Source organism: Taudactylus pleione, unplaced genomic scaffold (assembly GCF_031769625.1).
Source record: "Taudactylus pleione unplaced genomic scaffold, aTauple2 ptg000037l, whole genome shotgun sequence".
NCBI lineage: Eukaryota > Metazoa > Chordata > Amphibia > Anura > Myobatrachidae > Taudactylus > Taudactylus pleione.
Window position 1 is genome coordinate 21,577,330 of NW_028284439.1, and position 20,242 is coordinate 21,597,571.

At 46.9% G+C, this 20,242-nt stretch overlaps 1 protein-coding gene across 1 annotated transcript in view; it reads left to right on the forward strand.

The window, feature by feature from the left end:
- Positions 1–20,242, forward strand: part of TTC14 (tetratricopeptide repeat domain 14) — a 47,674-nt gene that overhangs the window by 17,363 nt on the left and 10,069 nt on the right. The window contains exons 3-6 of the mRNA XM_088452446.1: positions 4,980–5,179; positions 5,277–5,361; positions 14,521–14,650; positions 15,182–15,334. Of these exons, the coding sequence (XP_088308572.1) occupies positions 4,980–5,179; positions 5,277–5,361; positions 14,521–14,650; positions 15,182–15,334 (568 nt within the window). The remainder of the gene's footprint in view (positions 1–4,979; positions 5,180–5,276; positions 5,362–14,520; positions 14,651–15,181; positions 15,335–20,242) is intronic.

Below are 20,242 nucleotides of genomic sequence, written 5' to 3' on the forward strand. Positions count from 1 at the left end.
AGCTTTGGTACTGCCTCCCACTATGGGGTTCCCGCAGCTTTTACATCCTGTGTATATGCCCCTTTCCGGATGGATGCTTATGCTCACTCAAATCAGAGTATGGTTCAACCATCTACCATTGCTCAGCAACTAGTGCAAACTGATAGACCAGTTACTGTTAAGCATAGGCATAAGAGAGTATCCCATCAGACGCAGCCTGGGGATTCTAACACATCCGATGATGATGCACATGGTTCATCTTCCGAGTCTTTCGGCTGGGGAAGACCCAATCCTCTGTGGATGTCCCCTCTCTGGTGAGAGAGGTTAGATCCATCCTTAGTATAGAGGAAGGGGAGGTTCCGCCTAGATCTAAGACTTCGGTCTTTAGGTGTCAGAAAGTTGTAAAGGATTACTTTCCTCAGTCTGAGCGGTTTACGGGCCTCATGGCTGAATCATGGAGCACTCCTGATAGACGTTTTCATGCTACAAGGAAGTTAACATCTTAGTACATTCACCAGGTGAAAACAGGTACAAAGTGGGAAGTCCGTCCCCCGGCTGTAGATGCTTATGTGACGCAATTAAGCAGGAGCTCCACATTACCTATTTCATCTGCATCCTCACTCAAGGATGTTACAGATAGGAAACTTGAAACAAAACATGTTTGAAATTAGTTTTCTCATTGTCTGGAGCTATTACCCGGCCGTCTATGGCTGTAGTCTGGGTAGCCAAGGGGATGGAGGAATGGGCAAAAGCTTTGAAAGACAATATGCCACAGACTACCAGAAAACAACTGTACTATCTCTCCCAAATGCAAGACGTGGCTGCTTATGTGGGAGAAGCGGGACTTCTGGCTTCTAGAGCACAGGTTCTCAAACTCTGTCCTCAGGACCCCGAACAGTGCATGTTTTCCAGGTCTCAAAACATCACAAGTGAAATAATTAGCTCCACCTGTGGATCTTTTAAAATGTGTCAGTGAGTAATGAATACACCTGTGCACCTGCCGGGTGACCTGGAAAACGTGAACTCTGTGGGGTCCTGAGGACCGAGTTTGAGAACCACTGTTCTACAGTATCGGCAACTTCGGTTGTGGCTCGCAGAACCCGTTGGTTAAGGTCCTGGAAGGCAGATACGGGATCTAAGAGAGCCCTTCAATCTCTGCATTTTGCTGGAAAAATGTTGTTTGGTCCAGAATTGGATAACATAGTGGCTACCTAGGCGGCAGCTGCAAAATCTGCCGGATTGCCATCTGAGACTACATCTAAATATAGGCAGTTTTTGTTTCGGATCTTTCGGACGCAAGGAAGGGAAAAGGGACAGTCCTTTTCCAGACAAGATAATTCCCGCAGGAAAGTCAGACCGCAGACCAAGAAATCGTGGTCGGCCAGACGTCCAGCTTCCAGACCGGGCGATAAGCCATCTGCCTGATGGGGCGGGCCTCCCCCTGGGGGCTCTCAGGGTGGGAGGCCGACTTCTCCAGTTTTCCTACGCCTGGCATCAGACAACTGATGCTTGGGTTCGAGAAGTGGTCCCCCAAGGATATGCCCTCACGTTTCACAGGCATCCCCCTCAGAAGTTTTTTTGTTCAACTTCTCCATCAGACCCCGTCAAGGCCCTGACCCTTCAGGAGGCTATTTGTGCTCTGCTAGTTTCAGGGGTAAAAATCCCCATTCCTCTGGCCCAACAGGCAATGGGTTATTATTCAAATTTAATTTTTGATTCAGAAGCCAAATGGGTCCCATCGCCCTATTCTGAATCTGAAATCTCTCAACAGGTTTATCCATGTACCCACGTTCCGTATGGAAACCCTACGGTCAATTATGCTGGCAATGGAGCCTGGGCATTTCATGGTTTCCCTGGACATACAGGATGCGTATCTGCATGTGCCCATGGTTTCTGAGGTTTGCTGTTCATCAGCAACATTACCAGTTTCAGGCTCTGCCCTTTGGTTTGTCCACAGCCCCTCGGGTGTTTACCAAGATAATGGCAGTCATGACGGCTCATCTCAGACGACAAGGAGTCAGGAATACTGCCTTAGTCGGACGATCTCCTGATATTGGCGCAGTCTTCGGAGACGTTACAACGTCATCTCCAGCTGTCCATTGATTGTCTACAAAACCACGGCTGGATAGTCAATTGGAAAAAGTATTTTATTTCTCCAACTCAACAGATGGTACATCTGGAGGCGCTACTGGATTCTATTGCACAAAGGTTCTTTCTACCAGGAGACAAGATTTCTGCTGTATAATTGTGGGTACGCAAATTGCTCCGCAATCAAAGAGTATCAGTTCACTCAGCAATGCAGGTCCTGGGGTCCATGGTATCCACCTTCTACATGGTGGCATATTCAGCAGTTCCATTCCAGGCCCCTGCAGCGATGGATTCTGTCTTAGTGGGACGGTCAGTTTAATCTGATAGTCTCAAAACATTCCTCATCTCGCCAGACGTTCGTCTCTCCCTCTCATGGTGGCTGCAGACAGCTCATCTGAACAAGGGTCGCCCATTATGGATTACAAATTGGGCTCTCCTCACCACAGACGCAAGTCTTCGAGTATGGGGCGTGGTGACAGACAATCACACCTTTCAGGGAAGATGGATGGCTCAGGAAAGTCACCTGCCCATAAACATTATGGAGCTTCATGCAATGCACAAGGCGCTCATTCTGGCACAAGACCTACCTCAGGGCAGGCCGGTCCAGATTCAGTCCGACAACGCGACCACAGTGGCCTACATCAACCATCAGGGAGGCACACGAAGTCCGGCAGCCATGAGGGAAGTGGCGAACATTCTGGCTTGGGCATAACACCATCTTCCAGCAATCTCTGCAATATTCATTCCAGGAGTCCTGAACTGGGAAGCGGATTTCCTAAGTCGTCAGGACATACACGCCGGAGAATGGGCTCTCCACCCAGACGTCTTTCAACTCCTGGTGGGCATGTGGGGACTACTGGATGTAGACCTCACGGCATCACGTCACAACCACAAAGTCCCCAGGTACGGGTCCAGGAAAAGAGACCCCCTCAGCCGCCTCAGTTGCCATACCTGTTTACTTCAATCTCCCTCCTACCAAGGGTCCTCAGAAAATTCAAGCACGAAGGCAGCAGGGTGATACCAGTAGCCCCGGCTTGGCCCAGGCGACATTAGTTCACCGATCTGACCTGTCTGTCCTAGCTGATTGTCTACGGATAGAGGGCAAGACTTGGTGGACATTATGAGACTCTAACTTCCAAACAAGTACCGCAATTCAGACGCCCAAACTTCATAGTGCTTGTGATAGGACAGCTCTCCCACGCGGGACCCGTACACAGCAGTGTTTTAATTTGTAATAATGGCTGCTGAAATATATTAAGATTAATACATTGCAAATATCAATGTGTCTGCAGCAATAAAGGATATTTACATTTGATCTTTTAAATGGGAAAGCAATGTGTGTGTATGTGTTGAATTGAACTTAATTAATTTTTTATTTTCTGTTTACTGTTCTGTCCTGGTGTAATCCAGGCGCATATACTACTACTCTCTTTGTGTAACCCAGGTTGCATATACTACTTATACTATACAATATATCATTTCCAGCTTCATGTGGACAGCGGGGAAGAAATTTTAAAAAACTGCAAAGTAGAGCTGCACTAATTGGGTCCCAAAGCCACACACCTGACCCATCTAATCCTCTTGTAATGTATATCTAATCATGGATTGTGTTTTTTTTATTTTTGCAATATGACACGAGTTACTGTGACACAGATGACTGTATAGTTGCAGAGCATCACAGGAGACTAGTGGGCCTATTTCCTGTACCTGTGTGCTCTTTAGAAGGCCAGCCCATTATGTAAATTGCAGGAAGATTTGCCACATTCACGACTATCTGCCAGTGTGTACAGAGTAAAAGATTAATTGGCCAATTTCCTCACAACAGATATATGAACAACCCCCATGTGCAGATCAGTTGATCTGCAGATAAATCTTTCAGGTGTGTACCCAGCTAATGACAATTTGCAACATAACTTTTTTTTTTTTTTTTATTTGTGATGATGCACTGTTTTTTTTTCTAGAGATGAGTGGTTAGGTTTTGGTTCGGATCTTCCTGCCAAGTTCAGATCTCGGAACAAGGCAAAAAGTAATCTTTCATTGACACAGCAATTTGCCTCTTTGAGATCCTAAATTGGTGGGAAGATACGAGCCTAGATCACACAGCTCCTGTCTACTTTTTTCCTCAGGGCAGACTGTTATTAGCCGTACACAACCCTTTTTTTTTTTTCTTTTAATTGGTTTTGCCATCATGTAATTCACATCCCTGTTATTTTCATGTTAATAAAGGAAGACACTATCTACCAATATTATGTATTCTGAGTGCCAGGAAAAACTCCATAATCTGGGGTTGGCGAAAACTTAGGGCCTGATTCAGAGCCTCAAAAATTTCTAAGAACTCATGTTGCGCATGCATTACAGAGCATACGCATAAAGGCACTGTTGTGATTGTGATGCACAGTATCAGAAATGTTATGGGAAAGTAATGGGTGATCCTAAGAAGTAGCTAGAAACGCACGCATTCAGTTGGTGTGTTGTCATGGGGTTGTCAGTGAAAGCCGCTGTGTACACAGATGCGCAGCCACAGACATAGGAGGCCATAGTCAGACTGGGAAACTGAACATACCATAGGGCTGGTGCACATTTAGATGGTGCGACCGATTGTGGCGTCTAAAGACGTACCAATCAGTATTACTACATGTGCAGACGCTGAAAGTGGGCATCTCAGTCCTTTCACGGACACAAGGGAAGGAGTTTGTAGCTGCATTTGCATAAAATTGCAGGCTGGCAATCTCCAATAGACACTGTTGCATGTGTTTTGCGTCCGACTCGGAATCAGCCCCTATAACTTCTACAGGTATGTAATTACCCCAAGGTCACTGGGCTTTTGCACTAGGACTTCAAACTGCTTAGTGGCTGATGCCACCTTTTGAAGGATAATGTACAAATATAAATTCTTTATTTTCACACCATAGGTTGCTATGCTGTTATGCCCCCTTTGGAGCAGTTCATGGAGGTCCCTAATGGACAGAAGAGAGAACTGTTTTTTCGAGATGTTGAACGTGGTGATGTTGTAATTGGAAGAATCTCTTCCATTCGGGAGTTTGGATTTTTCATGGTTCTAATATCAATGGGCAGCGGCATTTTAAGAGATGTAGCATCATTAGAAATAAGTGTAAGCATTTAAATTACTGTCATTCTAATTAAAGGAAACTGTATTCTCCGGAGCAATTTTTAAAAAGTTTAAATTTATTGCTTTTTCTCCCCTTTAGGCATTGTGTCCTTTAAGAGATATGCCTTCTCAAAGTAGCCATGGTGATCCTTTATCATATTATCAAATTGGAGATCTAATTCAAGGTAATGCCAGATGTGCAGATAATCTTTAAAATGTACTAAAGTATAGTGCTAAAGAAAATCTTAATATTTATACATAACGTGTAGATTGTGGTTTGAATTCTACAATTTCTACTTCAGGGTCCATAGGAGGACCACAGGGTTGACCTTGGGGTATAGCTGGATCTGGATCCACGGGCACCACGCAGTTAAAGCTTTGCTGCTCCCAGGATGCACTTGGGTCCGTCCTCCTCTATATCCCGCCCCCGAGCCACAGCACCTCAGTTTTAGTTGGTGCCCGGCCGGAGTCGGGTCACCCTGCGCAGTGGGGCTGCATAAGCAGCCCCTAAGCTTTATTTTTTTTAAAAAGAAGATTTTATTATTTTATTTTTACTATCTTCAGAGCGGCAGCATCAGACTGTCCATCTGGACGTCCACGCTGCCGCTCCAACAGCCCCGCTGGCGCTGCGACGCCGGTACTGATATGGGGATCGCAGCGGGACCCCGGAGTAAGTACTAGCGTGGCTCCGGGACCTCCCAAGGACTGCTGCCGGACTCAAGGGGCCAGGTAAGCCGCGTGCAGCGCTGTCAGCGCTGCGCGCGGGGATAATGCAGTCTTGTAGCCGCCGGTCTCTGGGGACAGACCTGCGGCGCTTGTAGCGGCGGCGGGCTCCCCCACTATGTGGAATACTCCGCGTGTCTGCTGACCTCCAGGGTGTAAGACCGGCGGGGAACCTGCTTCCCTGGGGGTTTCATACTAGCAGGGAAGGCAGCCTTCCCTGCTTCAGTGCTCCTCCCCTCAGCCACAGCGTGCCTTCTCTCAAGCGTGCTGGCGTCGCTGGGCTGTTATCTCCTGGCCACTCCTCTGTGCTCTCCGGCGGCCATCTTCAGGCAGCATTGCAGAGCTCCCAGGCAGGCTTACAGTGGACCAGTCCACCTGCGTACCTCTCCCCTGATCAGGACGGTGTTCGCAGCGCTATAGCCCTCCCAGACACTGAATCTGGGAGGTTGATTGTAGCGGAAGGTGCAGTGAGTAATACTTCTCTGCATGGTATGTGACTTTTGCTAGGGCTGCTGTCTGTGCTTTTTTTTTTTTCCACTTACTGTCAGCTTTTTACCTATCCCTTTCCTTCTCCTACGGCCCGCAGGTGCGTGGGGGAGGGGTGTTCTTTCTGTGTAACCTCACTTATATAAATCTACGTATTTGTGAGGTCCGTCACATACTGCGGTGTGCTCCTCAGTACCATATTGTGGGCTGTTTGGGTTGCATACTTGGGAGTGCGTGGGTGTTATACGCCTTACCTCGTTTCGGTGAGACACTTTTACTGCAAAAAAGTTTGTCTCATGTCTGATGAGGAGAATGAGCGCTCCGAGGCTCCTGTGTTTTCCTGCCGACGCTGTTCGGCAAGGGGTTGACGGGGCAGATTTGTCTCAGGACGGTCTGTGCGGGCGGTGCCAGTTGGTACCTGGACCCTCTAAACCCCCGGTGGCGCAGGATCCTCCGTGGGCGATGTTTACGCAAGTGCTGGCGTCAATTGCGGACCTTCTAGGGCGTTGCCCCAGCCTACCATCCCCCGTTCCCCGGGTGTGACTCGTCTGGTGCAGTCTCCTCCCGGGTCTCAGACTGTGGGTCCTTATGCGGGTTTGCCGGTATACGTGCAACCCCCCATGGTGCCGCAGCAGTCGATGGTACCTTTTTCAGGGGTATCCTCAGGCAGTACCCCTGCCTTGGGTGGACGTCCTCTCCAGCTCTGTTCAGAGTCTGGCGGCTTCGTCATCAGCTTTTCAAAATATGTTGCACAGTGATTTGCCCCCACGGGCGTCCAAGCGTTCCGTTCCGGCTTCACTGGCGGCTCAGTTCACGGACACGGACGTGTCTTCGGATAACGGGGAGATCCATGAAGACTCTGACTCGGATGCCGGGGCCCAGGAGGTGGAGGCTAAGTCTTCCATTAATGTGCCGGCATTGGTTAGGGCGGTGCGGGCCATCCTTCACATTGAGGAGGATGTGCCCGCCCCCAGGTCAAAATACCCAAATTTTAAAAAGGCCAAGGTAGCTTCGACGGTTTTCCCCTGTCCGATCAATTGACGGATCATATGGCAGGGGCCTGGCAGTTGCCCAGCAAGAGGTTCCAACCACAGAAGCGGTTGGCTTCGAACTATCCGTTTCCGGAGGCTCATTGCAGGAAGTGGGAAACTCCTCCAGCGGTGGATTCCCACGTTACCCGCTTAATTAAAATCGCTACGCTGCCTTTGCCGTCGATCTCCTCCCTGAAAGATCCCACGGACAGGAAGGTGGAGACTTGTTTGAAGACTATCTACTCTCTCTCGGGGGCGGTGGCCCGTCCGTCCATGGCCATCTCTTGGGTGGCTAAGGCCATCGAGAGCTGGGCCAATGCTTTGGTGGATACCTTTCCGGAAGATGCTCCGGAGATCCAGAGAGCGTTGATAGGTCAAATGAGGGATGCGGCTTCCTACATTGGGGAAGCATCGTTAGATGCAAGCCTGCTAACCTCTCGGGTGTCGGCTGCAGCTGTGTCGGCGCGTCGGTCCTTGTGGCTGAGGTCTTGGAGAGCTGACGCTGACTCCAAAAAGGGGCTGGAGGCCTTACCTTTTAATGGGGAGTTGCTTTTTGGTCCAGACTTGGACAAAATTGTGGACACTCTGGCGAAGTCTAAATCAGCCTTCCTCCCTTCGGCTTCTGCTCCTACCAAGGTACGGAGCTCTGCTTTTCGGGTTCAGGGCAAGGCCAAAGGTCAGTCCTTCCCGAGGCAGTCGACGACCAAGGCCGCTTCTAAGCCCAAGAGTGCCAGGCGCCCTTCTTCCAAGGCCTGGAGTGCCAGGAGTGCCAGGCGCCCTGGCACTCCTGGCACGCCTGGAGTGCCAGGCGCCCTTCTTCCAAGCAGGAAGATAAACCTTCTGCCTGATGGGACGGGCTTCCCTCTGGGGGACCCCAGAGTGGGAGGCCGACTTCTTCTATTTGCCCAGTTCTGGCACAATACCACCACGGATGCCTTGGTTCGAGAAGTGGTCTCCCAGGGGTACGCTCTGTCTTTTCGGCACAGACCGCCCCACCAGTTTTTCTGCACGAGTCCTTCTCAGGATACGACCAAGTCCTTACAGATTCAGGAAGCTATATAGAGTCCTTGCTGACAGCAGGGGTCATTGTCCCCGTTCCTCAATTACAACGAGGGACGGGGTACTATTCTTCTCTGTTTCTGGTGCGGAAACCCAATGGTTCTCAAGGCCCTATCCTCAACTTGAAGTCTCTGAACAAATTCCTCAGAGTTCCCAAGTTCAGGATGGAAACGTTACGTTCCATCATTCTGGCGATGGAACCGGGGGATTACATGGTGTCCCTGGATATCCAGGACGCCTACCTTCATGTTCCGATAGCACCTTCGCACCAGCGGTATCTGAGGTTCGCTATCCTTCAACACCATTACCAGTTCCGGGCGCTACCCTTTGGTCTCCACGGCACCGAGGGTGTTCACGAAGATTATGGCGGTCATGGCCGCACATCTTCGGATCCAGAATGTACGGCTGCTACCGTATCTGGACGACCTCCTGTTGCTGGCGAGCTCCCCGGAGGTAGTGCTTCAACATCTCCACTTGATAGCTTGCCTGCAAGCGCACGGGTGGCTGATAAATTGGAAAAAGTCCCCCTGATTCCATCTCAGCGGATGGTTCATTTGGGAGCCCTGCTGGATTCTCGTCAGCAAAGGATCTTCCTGACCCCGGAGAAGGTCTCCTCCCTGCAGCTGAGGATACACAGTTGCCTGAGCAGTTGCCGCCTGTCGGTCCATTCGGCTATGAGGGTTCTGGGCTCCATGGTGTCAACATTCGACATGGTGGAATTTGCCCAATTCCATTCCCGGCCCCTGCAGGGGCTGATTCTATCGGAATGGAACGGGTTACCTCACCGGATCCGCTCTCAGTTGCTGGTGTTGTCCCCGGAGGTTCGGCAGTCTTTGGCTTGGTGGCTTCAGACAGCTCATCTGGTCGAGGGGCGCCCCTTTTGGATCCCGGACTGGGTCCTGCTCACGACGGATGCCAGTCTTCGGGGTTGGGGGGCAGTGACCGGCTCGTTGTCACTTCAGGGTCGTTAGTCTGCGAAAGAAGCTCTTCTTCCCATCAACATTCTGGAACTGCGGGCAGTTTATCGGGCCCTGCAGTCGTCCGGTCCCGCTCTTCACGGAAGGGCGGTTCAGGTGCGGTCCGACAACGCCACCATGGTGGCGTATATCAACCACCAAGGAGGAACTCGCAGTCGGGCAGCGATGTCGGAGTTGTCTCGCATCCTTGCTTGGGCGGAGTGTCACATTCCAGCGATCTCGGCAGTCTTCATTCCCGGAGTCCTCAATTGGGAGGCGGACTTCCTCAGCCGTCACGACGTGCATCCTGGGGAATGGTCGCTTCACCCAGAGGTGTTTTCAGCTACTCGTGGACAGATGGGGGCTGCCGGAGCTGGACTTGATGGCCTCCCGTCACAATCACAAGTTGCCCGTTTACGGGTCAAGGACAAGAGACGCAGGCGCCAGTCTGGTAGACGCGCTGTCGGTGAAATGGACGTTTCACCTGGCGTATCTGTTTCCTCCGATATCCTTACTTCCTCGGGTTCTGCGGAAATTCAAGCAGGACGGCGGCACGCTCGTGCTGGTAGCTCCGGCGTGGCCCAGACGTCCTTGGTACTCCGATCTGAGGTGTCTCTCCATCGACGCTCCGTACCTTCTTCCTCAGCGTCGGGATCTGCCTTTACCCGGATCTGGGTCGGCTGTCTTTGACGGTGTGGCTCTTGAGACAGCCGTCTTGAGGTCTAGGGGTTTCTCCAGTTCGGTCACGGATTTACCACAGGGTGTGGCGCACTTACTTTCAGTGGTGTGAATCCAGAAACTATGATCCTCAGGTGTTCCGGGTTTCCAGAATCTTGGAGTTCCTTCAATCAGGTTTGGACCTCGGCTTACGCCTGGCCTCTCTGAAGGTTCATGTGTCTGCTTTGTCCGTGTGGTTTCAGCGAAGGATTGCTACACTACTGGATGTTCACACCTTTTTCCAGGGTGTTCTCAGGATACAGCCTCCCTTCGTGCCTCCTGTGGCTCCTTGGGACTTGGCGGTGGTGCTACGGGTCTTGCAGGGTCCTCATTTTGAGCCTCTTGAGGCGGTGGACCTCAAGTGGCTGACGTTCAATACCGTTTTTCTCCTAGCAATTGCTTCTGCCAGGAGGGTGTCAGAGTTGGGGGCGCTTTCCTGTCGCCCCCCCTTTTCTGATTTTTCACCAGGACAGAGCGGTGCTCCGCACTCGTCCTGAATTTTTGCCCAAAGTGGTCTCCAAGTTCCACATTAATCAGGAGCTTGTCGTGCCAGCTTTTCAGTCACCTGATCTTTCAGCTGGTGAGGCTTCCTTGGATGTAGTCCGGGCATTTAGAATCTATGTGGACCGGACTGCTTCGGTTAGGAAGTCGGATTCGTTGTTTGTCCTCTTCGGTTTTCACAAGAGGGGTTGGCCTGCCAACAAGCAAACGTTAGCCCGTTGGCTTCGTTCAGTTATTTGTGAGGCTTATGCACAGGAGGGTTTACCTGTGCCAGCCTCTGTTAAGGCTCATTCCACTCGTTCTGTGGGTCCCTCTTGGGCTGCTAGACGTGGCGCCTCCGCTGTTCAGCTGTGTAAGGCGGCCACTTGGTCTTCCATTCAAACGTTTTTGAGGTTCTATGCGTTTGACACCTTCGCCTCTCAGGATGCATCCTTCTGGCGCCGGGTACTCCTTTCAGCACAGGAGCGTCCCCGCCCTTAGTTGAACTGCTTCGGGACATCCCCAAGGTCAACCCTGTGGACCCCCTATGGACCCTGAAGTAGAAAACAGGAGATATGGTAAGAACTTACCTTTGTTATCTCTGTTTCTACGAAGTCCATAGGGTCCACAGGGCGCCCGCCCTGACGCACCTGGCTTCATATGGGCTGTGTGGCTGGTCACCGGTTTTCCGTCTCCCATTTCTGTGAGTATGGTTTCTTGTGTGTTCCAGTCTTCCTTCTCTCTGTTTAGTCTCCTCCTCCGGCCTTAGCTGCTTACCAACTGAGGTGCTGTGGTTCGGGGGCGGGGTATAGAGGAGGACGGACCTAAGTGCATCCTGGGAGCAGCAAAGCTTTAACTGCGTGGTGCCTGTGGATCCAGATCCAGCTATACCCCAAGGTCAACCCTGTGGACCCTATGGACTTCGTAGAAACAGAGATAACAATGGTAAGTTCTTACCATATCTCCTGTTATTGATCAGCATTTTCAGCCTTCAAATTTCTGTTGTCGACGTAAGCAGGGAACTCGAGGTGAAATTTCATAAGTGACTCTGTAAATACTTATAATAGTATTTGGTCTGGAAATTATAAATCTAGTTAGTAGTGATCAGCATTCATGTGCTGTATGTTTGTAAGATTTAGTCAGGATTGTCAGGTGATAGGGGTGTGTGGATGCATCACCATCGCTGTTCCACATCAAGATTAGTGGCAAAACACTATGGCGCTCATTCTGAGTTGTTAGCAAAGCAAAAAAATAGCAGGTAACTTTGTATCTTGAACTTACTATTCTACAATACAAGGGGTACAAATATGTTTATTTTTTTGCATGCAGGGTAAATACTGTCTGCTTATGCATGTAGCCCACAAACACTGGACTTTTTTATTTTTTACTGTCATTTAGATTTGGGTATGGTCATGCCCCAACTGCAGTGCAACATGGTATTGCCAGGGTGCAGTTACTTAACTTTTTTTTTTTTTTGCATTTTTCCCAACTCATTCGGCCCCTGTGTGCACACGCATTCAATGCAGTGCTTACATGCTGTATTTCCTAATCATAGCTGATGCTTCCAGTAGATGGCATGCAAAGGAAATGAGGATTGTCTACTTTTAAAAAGATCTATTGAATATAATTGGCGTAATATACCTACATATATGTTGATAAGAATGATTATCAGTTATCTACTGTGTAGGATTAAAAAATTGAGTCTGAGGTAAAATTAATGAGTGAATATAAGGTATTATATATAAGCAATCATGGATCTGTATTTTATGTGACAGTATTGATCTATATACTATGTGAACAAATAGGCTGCGATTTAATTGTTTTAGACCCCACCTGCTGGGCGTCTATACGAATAGGCGCCCAACAGAGCAGTTCAATTGTTTCTCCGTTCGGGTGGCATTTACTACTTATCGCGGCTAAACCCATCTTAAGAAATGGTAGCCACATTTAGGGCACCTAAACCCCCCCCCCTCCCCCCACAGCTTTAGGCATTCGAAAGGAGCAACAATTAAATTGCTCCGGTGGGCACCTATTTGTATAGAAGCCCAGCGGGGGCCATCTAAAACAATTGAATCGCACCCATAGGGAGTATATTACGTAAAAGTCTTAAGAGGCTTTTATCGGTCGCCTTAACTAATGGGCTACTTTGTTGCTCAGTTCGGGTGCCCGTACCGCTGTGTGTGTGTGTTGGTTTCAATTGTGCTGCATTTGTTGTGTTCTTTCTGAAGAAATATCCCAGGTGGTTTGATAAATTGTAGACTTTGGGGTCTATGTACTAAGCCTTGGAGAGAAAAAGTGGATCAAAATAAAGTACCGACCAATCGGTTAACTATCCCTACAAGCTGTGTTTGAAAAAATTAGTTAGGAGCTAATTGGTTGGTACTTTATCTCAATTCACCTTGTCTCTCGCCAAGGCTTAGTACATAGACCCTTAACTTCTCTTGCCCTTCCCTGCTTTTTTGGTTACGCTGTCACTGTTTTCTGCTCTGTCTTGTTTGTCTGGAATTCCCCAGACTGCTTTTGCCCGTGTTGTGGTTACTAAAAGACTGGCCAGCTTGTCAGATTAATGACCTGTATTGGACTGTTGAAATGGTCTTGTGTTGGGTCTGGGACTTTTTATAGTAACATCTGCATGGTTGTAGTTTATGATAATTGTTTGTTTTCATTGGTAGTCAGCCATTTATATATGCAATGTTCTGCGTAATCTTGGCGCACGTCATGAAATTTATCTTGTTTTGGAGACAGTTAATTAATTTTTTTCAATCTGGTTGGTAAGTTTGGTGTGCCAGTCAGCAAACTGTTCTGCAGGATTGGTTGTAGAAATTGTTTCCAAAGTATTCATGTCTGTCTTGGCTTACTTTACTACTTTATTTGATTCATTTATCACCAAGTGCATATTATCCAATGAGCACTTGTTTAATTTGCATCTCCACTTTCTGCAGAAATCTGCAGTCAATTTCCCAATTGTGGGAAATTTCTGATTTTGCAAACCCCAAGGAATGAGGCATGCTTTATAGAGGGCAATGCAGGTCATAGTCTCTCTTCTTAAGCTGGATAAGGTCCAGATATGGACATTTGAATCCCAGAGTAGTCACAGAATTGATTGGCGCTCTACATCGCAAGATAGTTTCTGCTGGATCAAAGGGCAGAGTATCTGCTCTCTCTGCTGTCACTGATGTTAGGACAAAGTCTTCCATACCATAAAAGGTTGTTGAAAAGTGATATAAAAATGGGGGTGCTCTGCTATTCTAACAAAGACAACAAAAAGTCACTTACACACACACACATGCGCGCGCGCGCGCGCACACACACACACACTTTATAAAGTCAAAGTGCCAGATTCCAGCTTTATGCCGCGTATCCACTTGCCGATTAAACAGAGCGATTTAACGATTACGACATCGTAATCTGGAATGAAAATGTCAAACTACCAGCGATACACGCTCCCGCTTGTCGTTTTCGACATCAATCCTCGCCTGAACGTGCCAGTCAATCTGCTGATAATGACTGATTTGGCATGTTCGGGGATGAGGGAGGGTACGATTACAATGTTGTAATTATACTGTCGTCACCCCAGCGCCTAATGGATACGCACCTTTAGTAAGGAATGAATTAACAGCACTCGATTGGTTGCAATAATGTGTTTATTGTGTAAGAAGTAGAGTTTCAAATCGGTGTAATTCTTTTTCAAACTCAACAAGGAATATTACCTATTGACCTACATTTAAACCGTGAAATTGTGTGTGTGCAATTGTTACTTTTTTCCTTTATGCAAAAGTTTGTGTGTTTTTTGCCAGTCTGATAATTGAGCTGCTTAAGAAAATGTTTGGGATGCTGTTGTGAAAATATTTAGGGGTGGTTTGTGATTAATTTACAATTCTTGAAATCCTAGCTGCCATAAAGGATATTGACCGTTATCATGAAAAGATCACTCTGTCTTTGCATAAATCTTCACTTCCAACACACTTGTCTTATGTTAAGCTGGGAGTTATAAACTCTGAAGATATGCCAGAATACCACAGGTAAGAGCATCTTGACAAACTTTTGAGCTGGTTTTTGTTTCTTCATAGACTTGTCACTTGTATATTCTGATACATAAAGCTAATTGGGATTGTACTAAAATGATTTTATATTAATCTATAGGTATTTGTTCAGATAAGATGATTTATGAAAATGTAGCATTACTGGAGTACAATGGGGCTTTCTGTAACATTTATTAGTAAAAGCTGTAGCTAGTTAGTCTATCTGTAAAGGTTGCTGATACTACTGTTGTCTACAGCATGCAAAGTGCCAAAAATATAGTGATAATTTTCTTCTTGAATATATGAAGTTAACTTTGTATTTTGGGATGTAAAACGTTTTACGATGTGAACTCTATAGTAGATTCCATAGAGATCAGTTAACCCTAAGAGCAACATCTGCAGGTTCATTGGCAGTAATGTGATGGTTATGTATGTAAAAAATTTATACAAAGATCATAGTCTAAGCAAGTGCTCAAATTAATTTGGAGAGAATTGTGATAAATGTAACTAGTAATATATATTTCCTCCAAGGCAAAGTGCTGCTCTCTTGAGCAACAGTGACACCTACGAAAAGGTCTTGAGGCAATCCTTAGCATTTTCTAACCCATCTACTGTTGAATTTCTCTTGAATACACTTGGATTTGATGAGACTAAGCCGCCATCATTAATACGAGGCCTTCAAAGGTAATATTGCATCACAGGTTCTAAACCTTCAGTATGTATATTACAAGTGGTTGTATAGATTAAAAGAATACTTTAATAGTAATATTTTATTAGTAAATAACACTAACTAGGTTTGTATATTATCAGCCCACCAGAGCAAACACCCCATCTCTATATGTTGTTGTTATGTTTGTTATATAAAGCATCATATTCCTTTGCGCTTTATAATAATAGAACAAGACTAGGTGATAACAGACAGACATAAAAGTAAGAAGGCCCTGCTCGCAAGCTTACATTAAATTCAAATGTTGGTGCTCCTGGCACCATTTTATTTATGGTGGGAAGGGGGGTAGCGGTCTCTAAGCTGGAGCTGTGGGCTTCCACCCTGTCCCTGGCAATGTTGAAACTGGCCAAGTATTTGACTCTATCTAGAACGTCTTCAGATCCCAATGTTGTGAAACCTTCCATTTCTCAGCCACAGCCTGCTGTTAAGCCTTCCTGGTTACAGGGTCGGTCTTGCTCAGTTCAGGGCCTAGTTCAAGTTTCCCAGTCCTTAAAATAGATGTTTAGTGCTAGATTGCAAGCAGGGCGCTGAGGGAGCTGCTTGGGAGTCTGTGTGCATGCTCCTTGTAACACTCCTTCAATTTCTCACACTTGGGGGCTTCCCTCAAGCTCTCCCCTCATGGTGATTGGTCACTGCAACTTTTCCCACCCAGGGACCACTGCTGTCCCCGGGTGGGGAAGTTTCCGAGCAGGCTGTTTTAGCAGGGCGCCGCTAAAAGGGCAGGGTGCATTTTGCCCTTTTAAAATCGCGCAGGGTGCAGCACCCCGCTAAAACAGCCTAGTGGGAACACTAGATGTTTGGACTCCCACCTCGGAGGCTCCAATGGTTGGAGGCTGTCTTCAGTTGATATGCAAGGAATGGTGGACTATGACCATGGTGGGAGGTATTGTAATAATGAATATGCTCTTGACATTCAGGGAGCTTTCTCCCAACCAGTTTTTCACCACACGTCTGTCTCTCGACCCCCTCCCAACACTGTGGCCTTACAAGATTGTGTCCAGTCCCTTCTAGGCTCGTGAATAATTTCCCCTGGTTATTACTTTAACGTATGCGTCGTAGGGAAGCCAGATGGCTCCTTCTGTCCTACCTAAAATCACTGAATATTTATCTCTGGGTTTCCAAGATTCAAGATGGGTTCCGCACTATAGACTGACAGTAAAAACGTTGACAATGTCTAGATAGACACCAGATGTTAGACAGTCAATAGGTCGACGGGGACAAAAGATAGACATGTAAGAATGTTGACAGGCACAAACAAATGGTCGACACGTACATTTTGTTTTTAGGGTTAGGCACCAGGAGGGAGGGTTAGGGTTAGACACTTACTCGAGGGTTAGGCACTAGAAGGTTCGGTTAGGGTCAGGCACCTACCACGACTGTTAGGCACCAAGGGGAGGGTTAGGGTGAAGATTAGGGCTAGAAAACTAAATCATGTCGACCTTTTGACACTGTCGACCATTTGTACATGTCAACATTTAGTGTGTTGACATATGTCCTTGTTGACCTTTTGACCCAGTCGACCTATTGACTGTCTAACATCTGGTGTCTGTCTAGACAGTCGTCCTTTTTACTGCCTCTCTTAATCCACACCCATTCAAGATGAAGACCCTCAGGTCCATTATGTCTGCTCTGGAACCTAAGGATTTTCTGGTATCTCTACATGTAAAGGATGTTTAATTACACATTCCAGCCTGGGAAGGGCATCAGTGTTTCCTATGCTTTGCGGTCGTCTCGGACCGCTGCCAATTTTGGGGCTGCCGTCTGGTTATCAACAGCTCCTCGAGTTTTCACTGAAATAATGTCTGTGATGGTGGCCGCTCTGTGGTTTTGAGGGATCCAAATAATATCTCATCTGGATGATGTGACTGCCTGATCTGCAGACGTCCTGCAGGAACACCTGACCCTGACTGTTCAGGCTCATGGGTGGATCCTCAATTGTTGCAAGTCAAGTTTTGTACCTTTGCATAGACTGGTACACTTGGGGGGGTCCTCTTAGGCACAGAGGGGTTTTTTTTTTCCCTCGGGACATGATTTCCCTCCAGACCTTGATTCGGTCTTTGTTTCAGTTACTTTGGGCGTCTGTCTCTGCATGAGGGTCCTCAGTAGAATGGTCTCCACATTTTGGTGGAGTTTCTGCAGTTTCATTCTGGAACTCTCCAGTTGAAATTTCTGGCCAGGTGGAACGTAGCCCATGATCAAACAGTCTCGGTTTCCTCATTTGGCACCACAGACTTTTCTATCCCTCCTATAGTGGATAAACCATTTAATAAATTGACCCACCTTACGACTGACTCCAGCTTTGGAATGGGGTGCCGTTACTCTTGCGACTACCTTCCAAGCCTGCTGGATGTTGTGGGAATCACAGCTTCCCTTGGAACTCTGGATGATTTTGCAAGGCTTTTTGTCTGTCAGTGCACCTTCTGAAAGATCGTCTAGCCAAGGTTCGATCAGACAGTGCCAGTGCCATCTTCTACAACATCGAGGCGGCACCAGAAGTCTGTCATGTGTGAAGTGCACAGCATTCTTCAATGGGTGGAACAGTTTCATACCACCACTGTCGGCAGTCTACATTCCAGTGGTCGACATCTGGGAGGCCGACTACCTATCTGAACACTCATGCAGGTGAATGATCTTGTTACGGCTCCATATGTCAGGATTTGGGAGCTTTTTGGTGGATGCTTTGTCTATTCCTTGCCTTTCCTCTCGTATCTTTTTCCCCCAATGTCTCTTCTGCCTAGAGTCATACGCAAGCTAAAATAAAAAGGCTGAATGGTTATCCTGCTTGCCGCGGATTGGCCACGCAGGGCATGATATGCTGACTTTAAGGGCATGTCTGATGGCTATGCCTTACCACCTGCCTCTCCAACCAGATCTTCTCTCGCATGGAGCGTTCCTCCACCAGGATCTTCCATATCTGGTTTTGACAGGGTTTCCTTTGAAACAGCCCTCTTAAAGGCCCAAGGGTTCTCAGATGCTGTAGTCCAGACTATGCTCATTGCCGGGAAGCCGGTTTTGACTAAGGTTTACCACAGCGTGTCCTACTTCGCCAGGTGTTCTCTTCAGAGACGCAAGCTGGAAGCGTTTTGCCTCACCAAGATTGTCTTTTATTACAAGCAGGGTTAGATATGGGCTCTTCAAAGACCACTGTTTCATCACTGGACTCTGCCTTCCACGTGAGCCATTTAAGATCCAATCTTCCTTTTGGCCATATCTTTCGCCCGACGGGTCTCGGAATTAAGTTTGTTGTCTCACAGATATCCTTTCCTGAAAGCTCGCCAGGATCGGGGGGTTCTGCGTACTACTCCGATTTTTCTTCCTAAAGTTGTCAAGATTGTGGTACAGTCTTTTCCTGAGGAAGACCATTGGGATCCTCAGTCATTCTTACGATCTTTGGACCTTGTACGGGCACTACTCATTTATGTAAACAGGTCTCAGGAACTTAGTTGCACAAACTATTTGTACTGTATTCTGTTGATAGATGGGGTAGACAGATAACTGCTGCCAGCGTTGTTCTGACAACCGGTCCCCTAGAGCCTGATCCCTTAAGGGGATTCAAGCAACCTAGTATACAAAAAAAAAAAAAAGCTTAGACTACAAATAAATTAAAGTCCACGTTCTGATTCTTCGTGCCTCTCCTACAGGCACTAAATAAAAGAAACTGAGTTGCTGTAGCAGATGAGAGGGTTTAGTGCATACTCCCCAGCCTCCCCTCTTAACACAGTCTGAGCAGTGTCCCACAGATCAGATGAAAAGGGAATACATTTAATAGGAAACACAAACAATTTTGTTTATTTAATGTTCTCACATGTCAGGGGTTCAGGTACTTGTTTTACCTCATAAGGTTATTCTGCTCCGTTTTTCCTTAAATTTGAGCTCAGACCTTTTTTCCTGCAATATATTGATAGGCCTACTGACAGGAAGTTATTGTACAGCGGAAAAAAGTTCTCTGGTGATCATGTCTCTCATTCAAGTATCGCTAATCTATGTGTACCGTATATCAGGGTTGGGTGTTTTAAACCAAATGGTTTTTAAAAAAAATAAATAAATAATTTTGTGCATGGTGCCGTGACTTCTTTAAAAAAATAAAAAGCCTATTATAACTGAATCCCCCTGGTAGTATTCCATATTTTTGTTGCTTTTATTCTTCATTTGAGAGAGCTGGACCATTACAGTTTACAGTAAACTCACACACGTAACAGAGAAATAGGGTGAGTGGGAGGGTGAACCAGATCAGAGGTACTAAATCTGCCTAGCATCAGCGAATACTCCACAAACTCCTCCCCTAATAATCCTATAGGACAGGAAAAAACAACTAACATTCTTAATTTTAAAGGGTAAATAACTCCAACACATTAAGAGGCAATACACCGAGAAACACCTCAGTTTGGTCTCCATGTTTATTTCAAATCAAAACCTTCACTCATACTGAGTTGAGTGGAAGGAAGAAAGTCTAGCTCTCTTTTGATGAGATAAAAAAAAATCCTAATTTTGGATTATTAGGGGGAATTCAATTGTTTTTTTGGGCGTCTATCAGAGCACTTCAATTGTTTGTCTGATAGACGCCCATTATCTGCGGCAGACACATTATTTTTCCCACAGCCTCCTGAGATGCGACAAAAAATGTGGGCGCCCAAACCAGGAGTTTAGTAAGGTTTAGCCATTTTAAGCGTCTAAACCTGATGCTTCTGGGCACATTAAACACTAATGCGCATATATTGGAGAAACAATTGAATCGCTCTGAAAGACGCCCATTATATAAGACGCCTAAATAAACAATTTAATTCCACCCCTAAATGTTAACTTTAAAACATGGTTAAGCAAGGTTTCTAATACATAGCAATGTTTCACAGTATTAATATAATAAG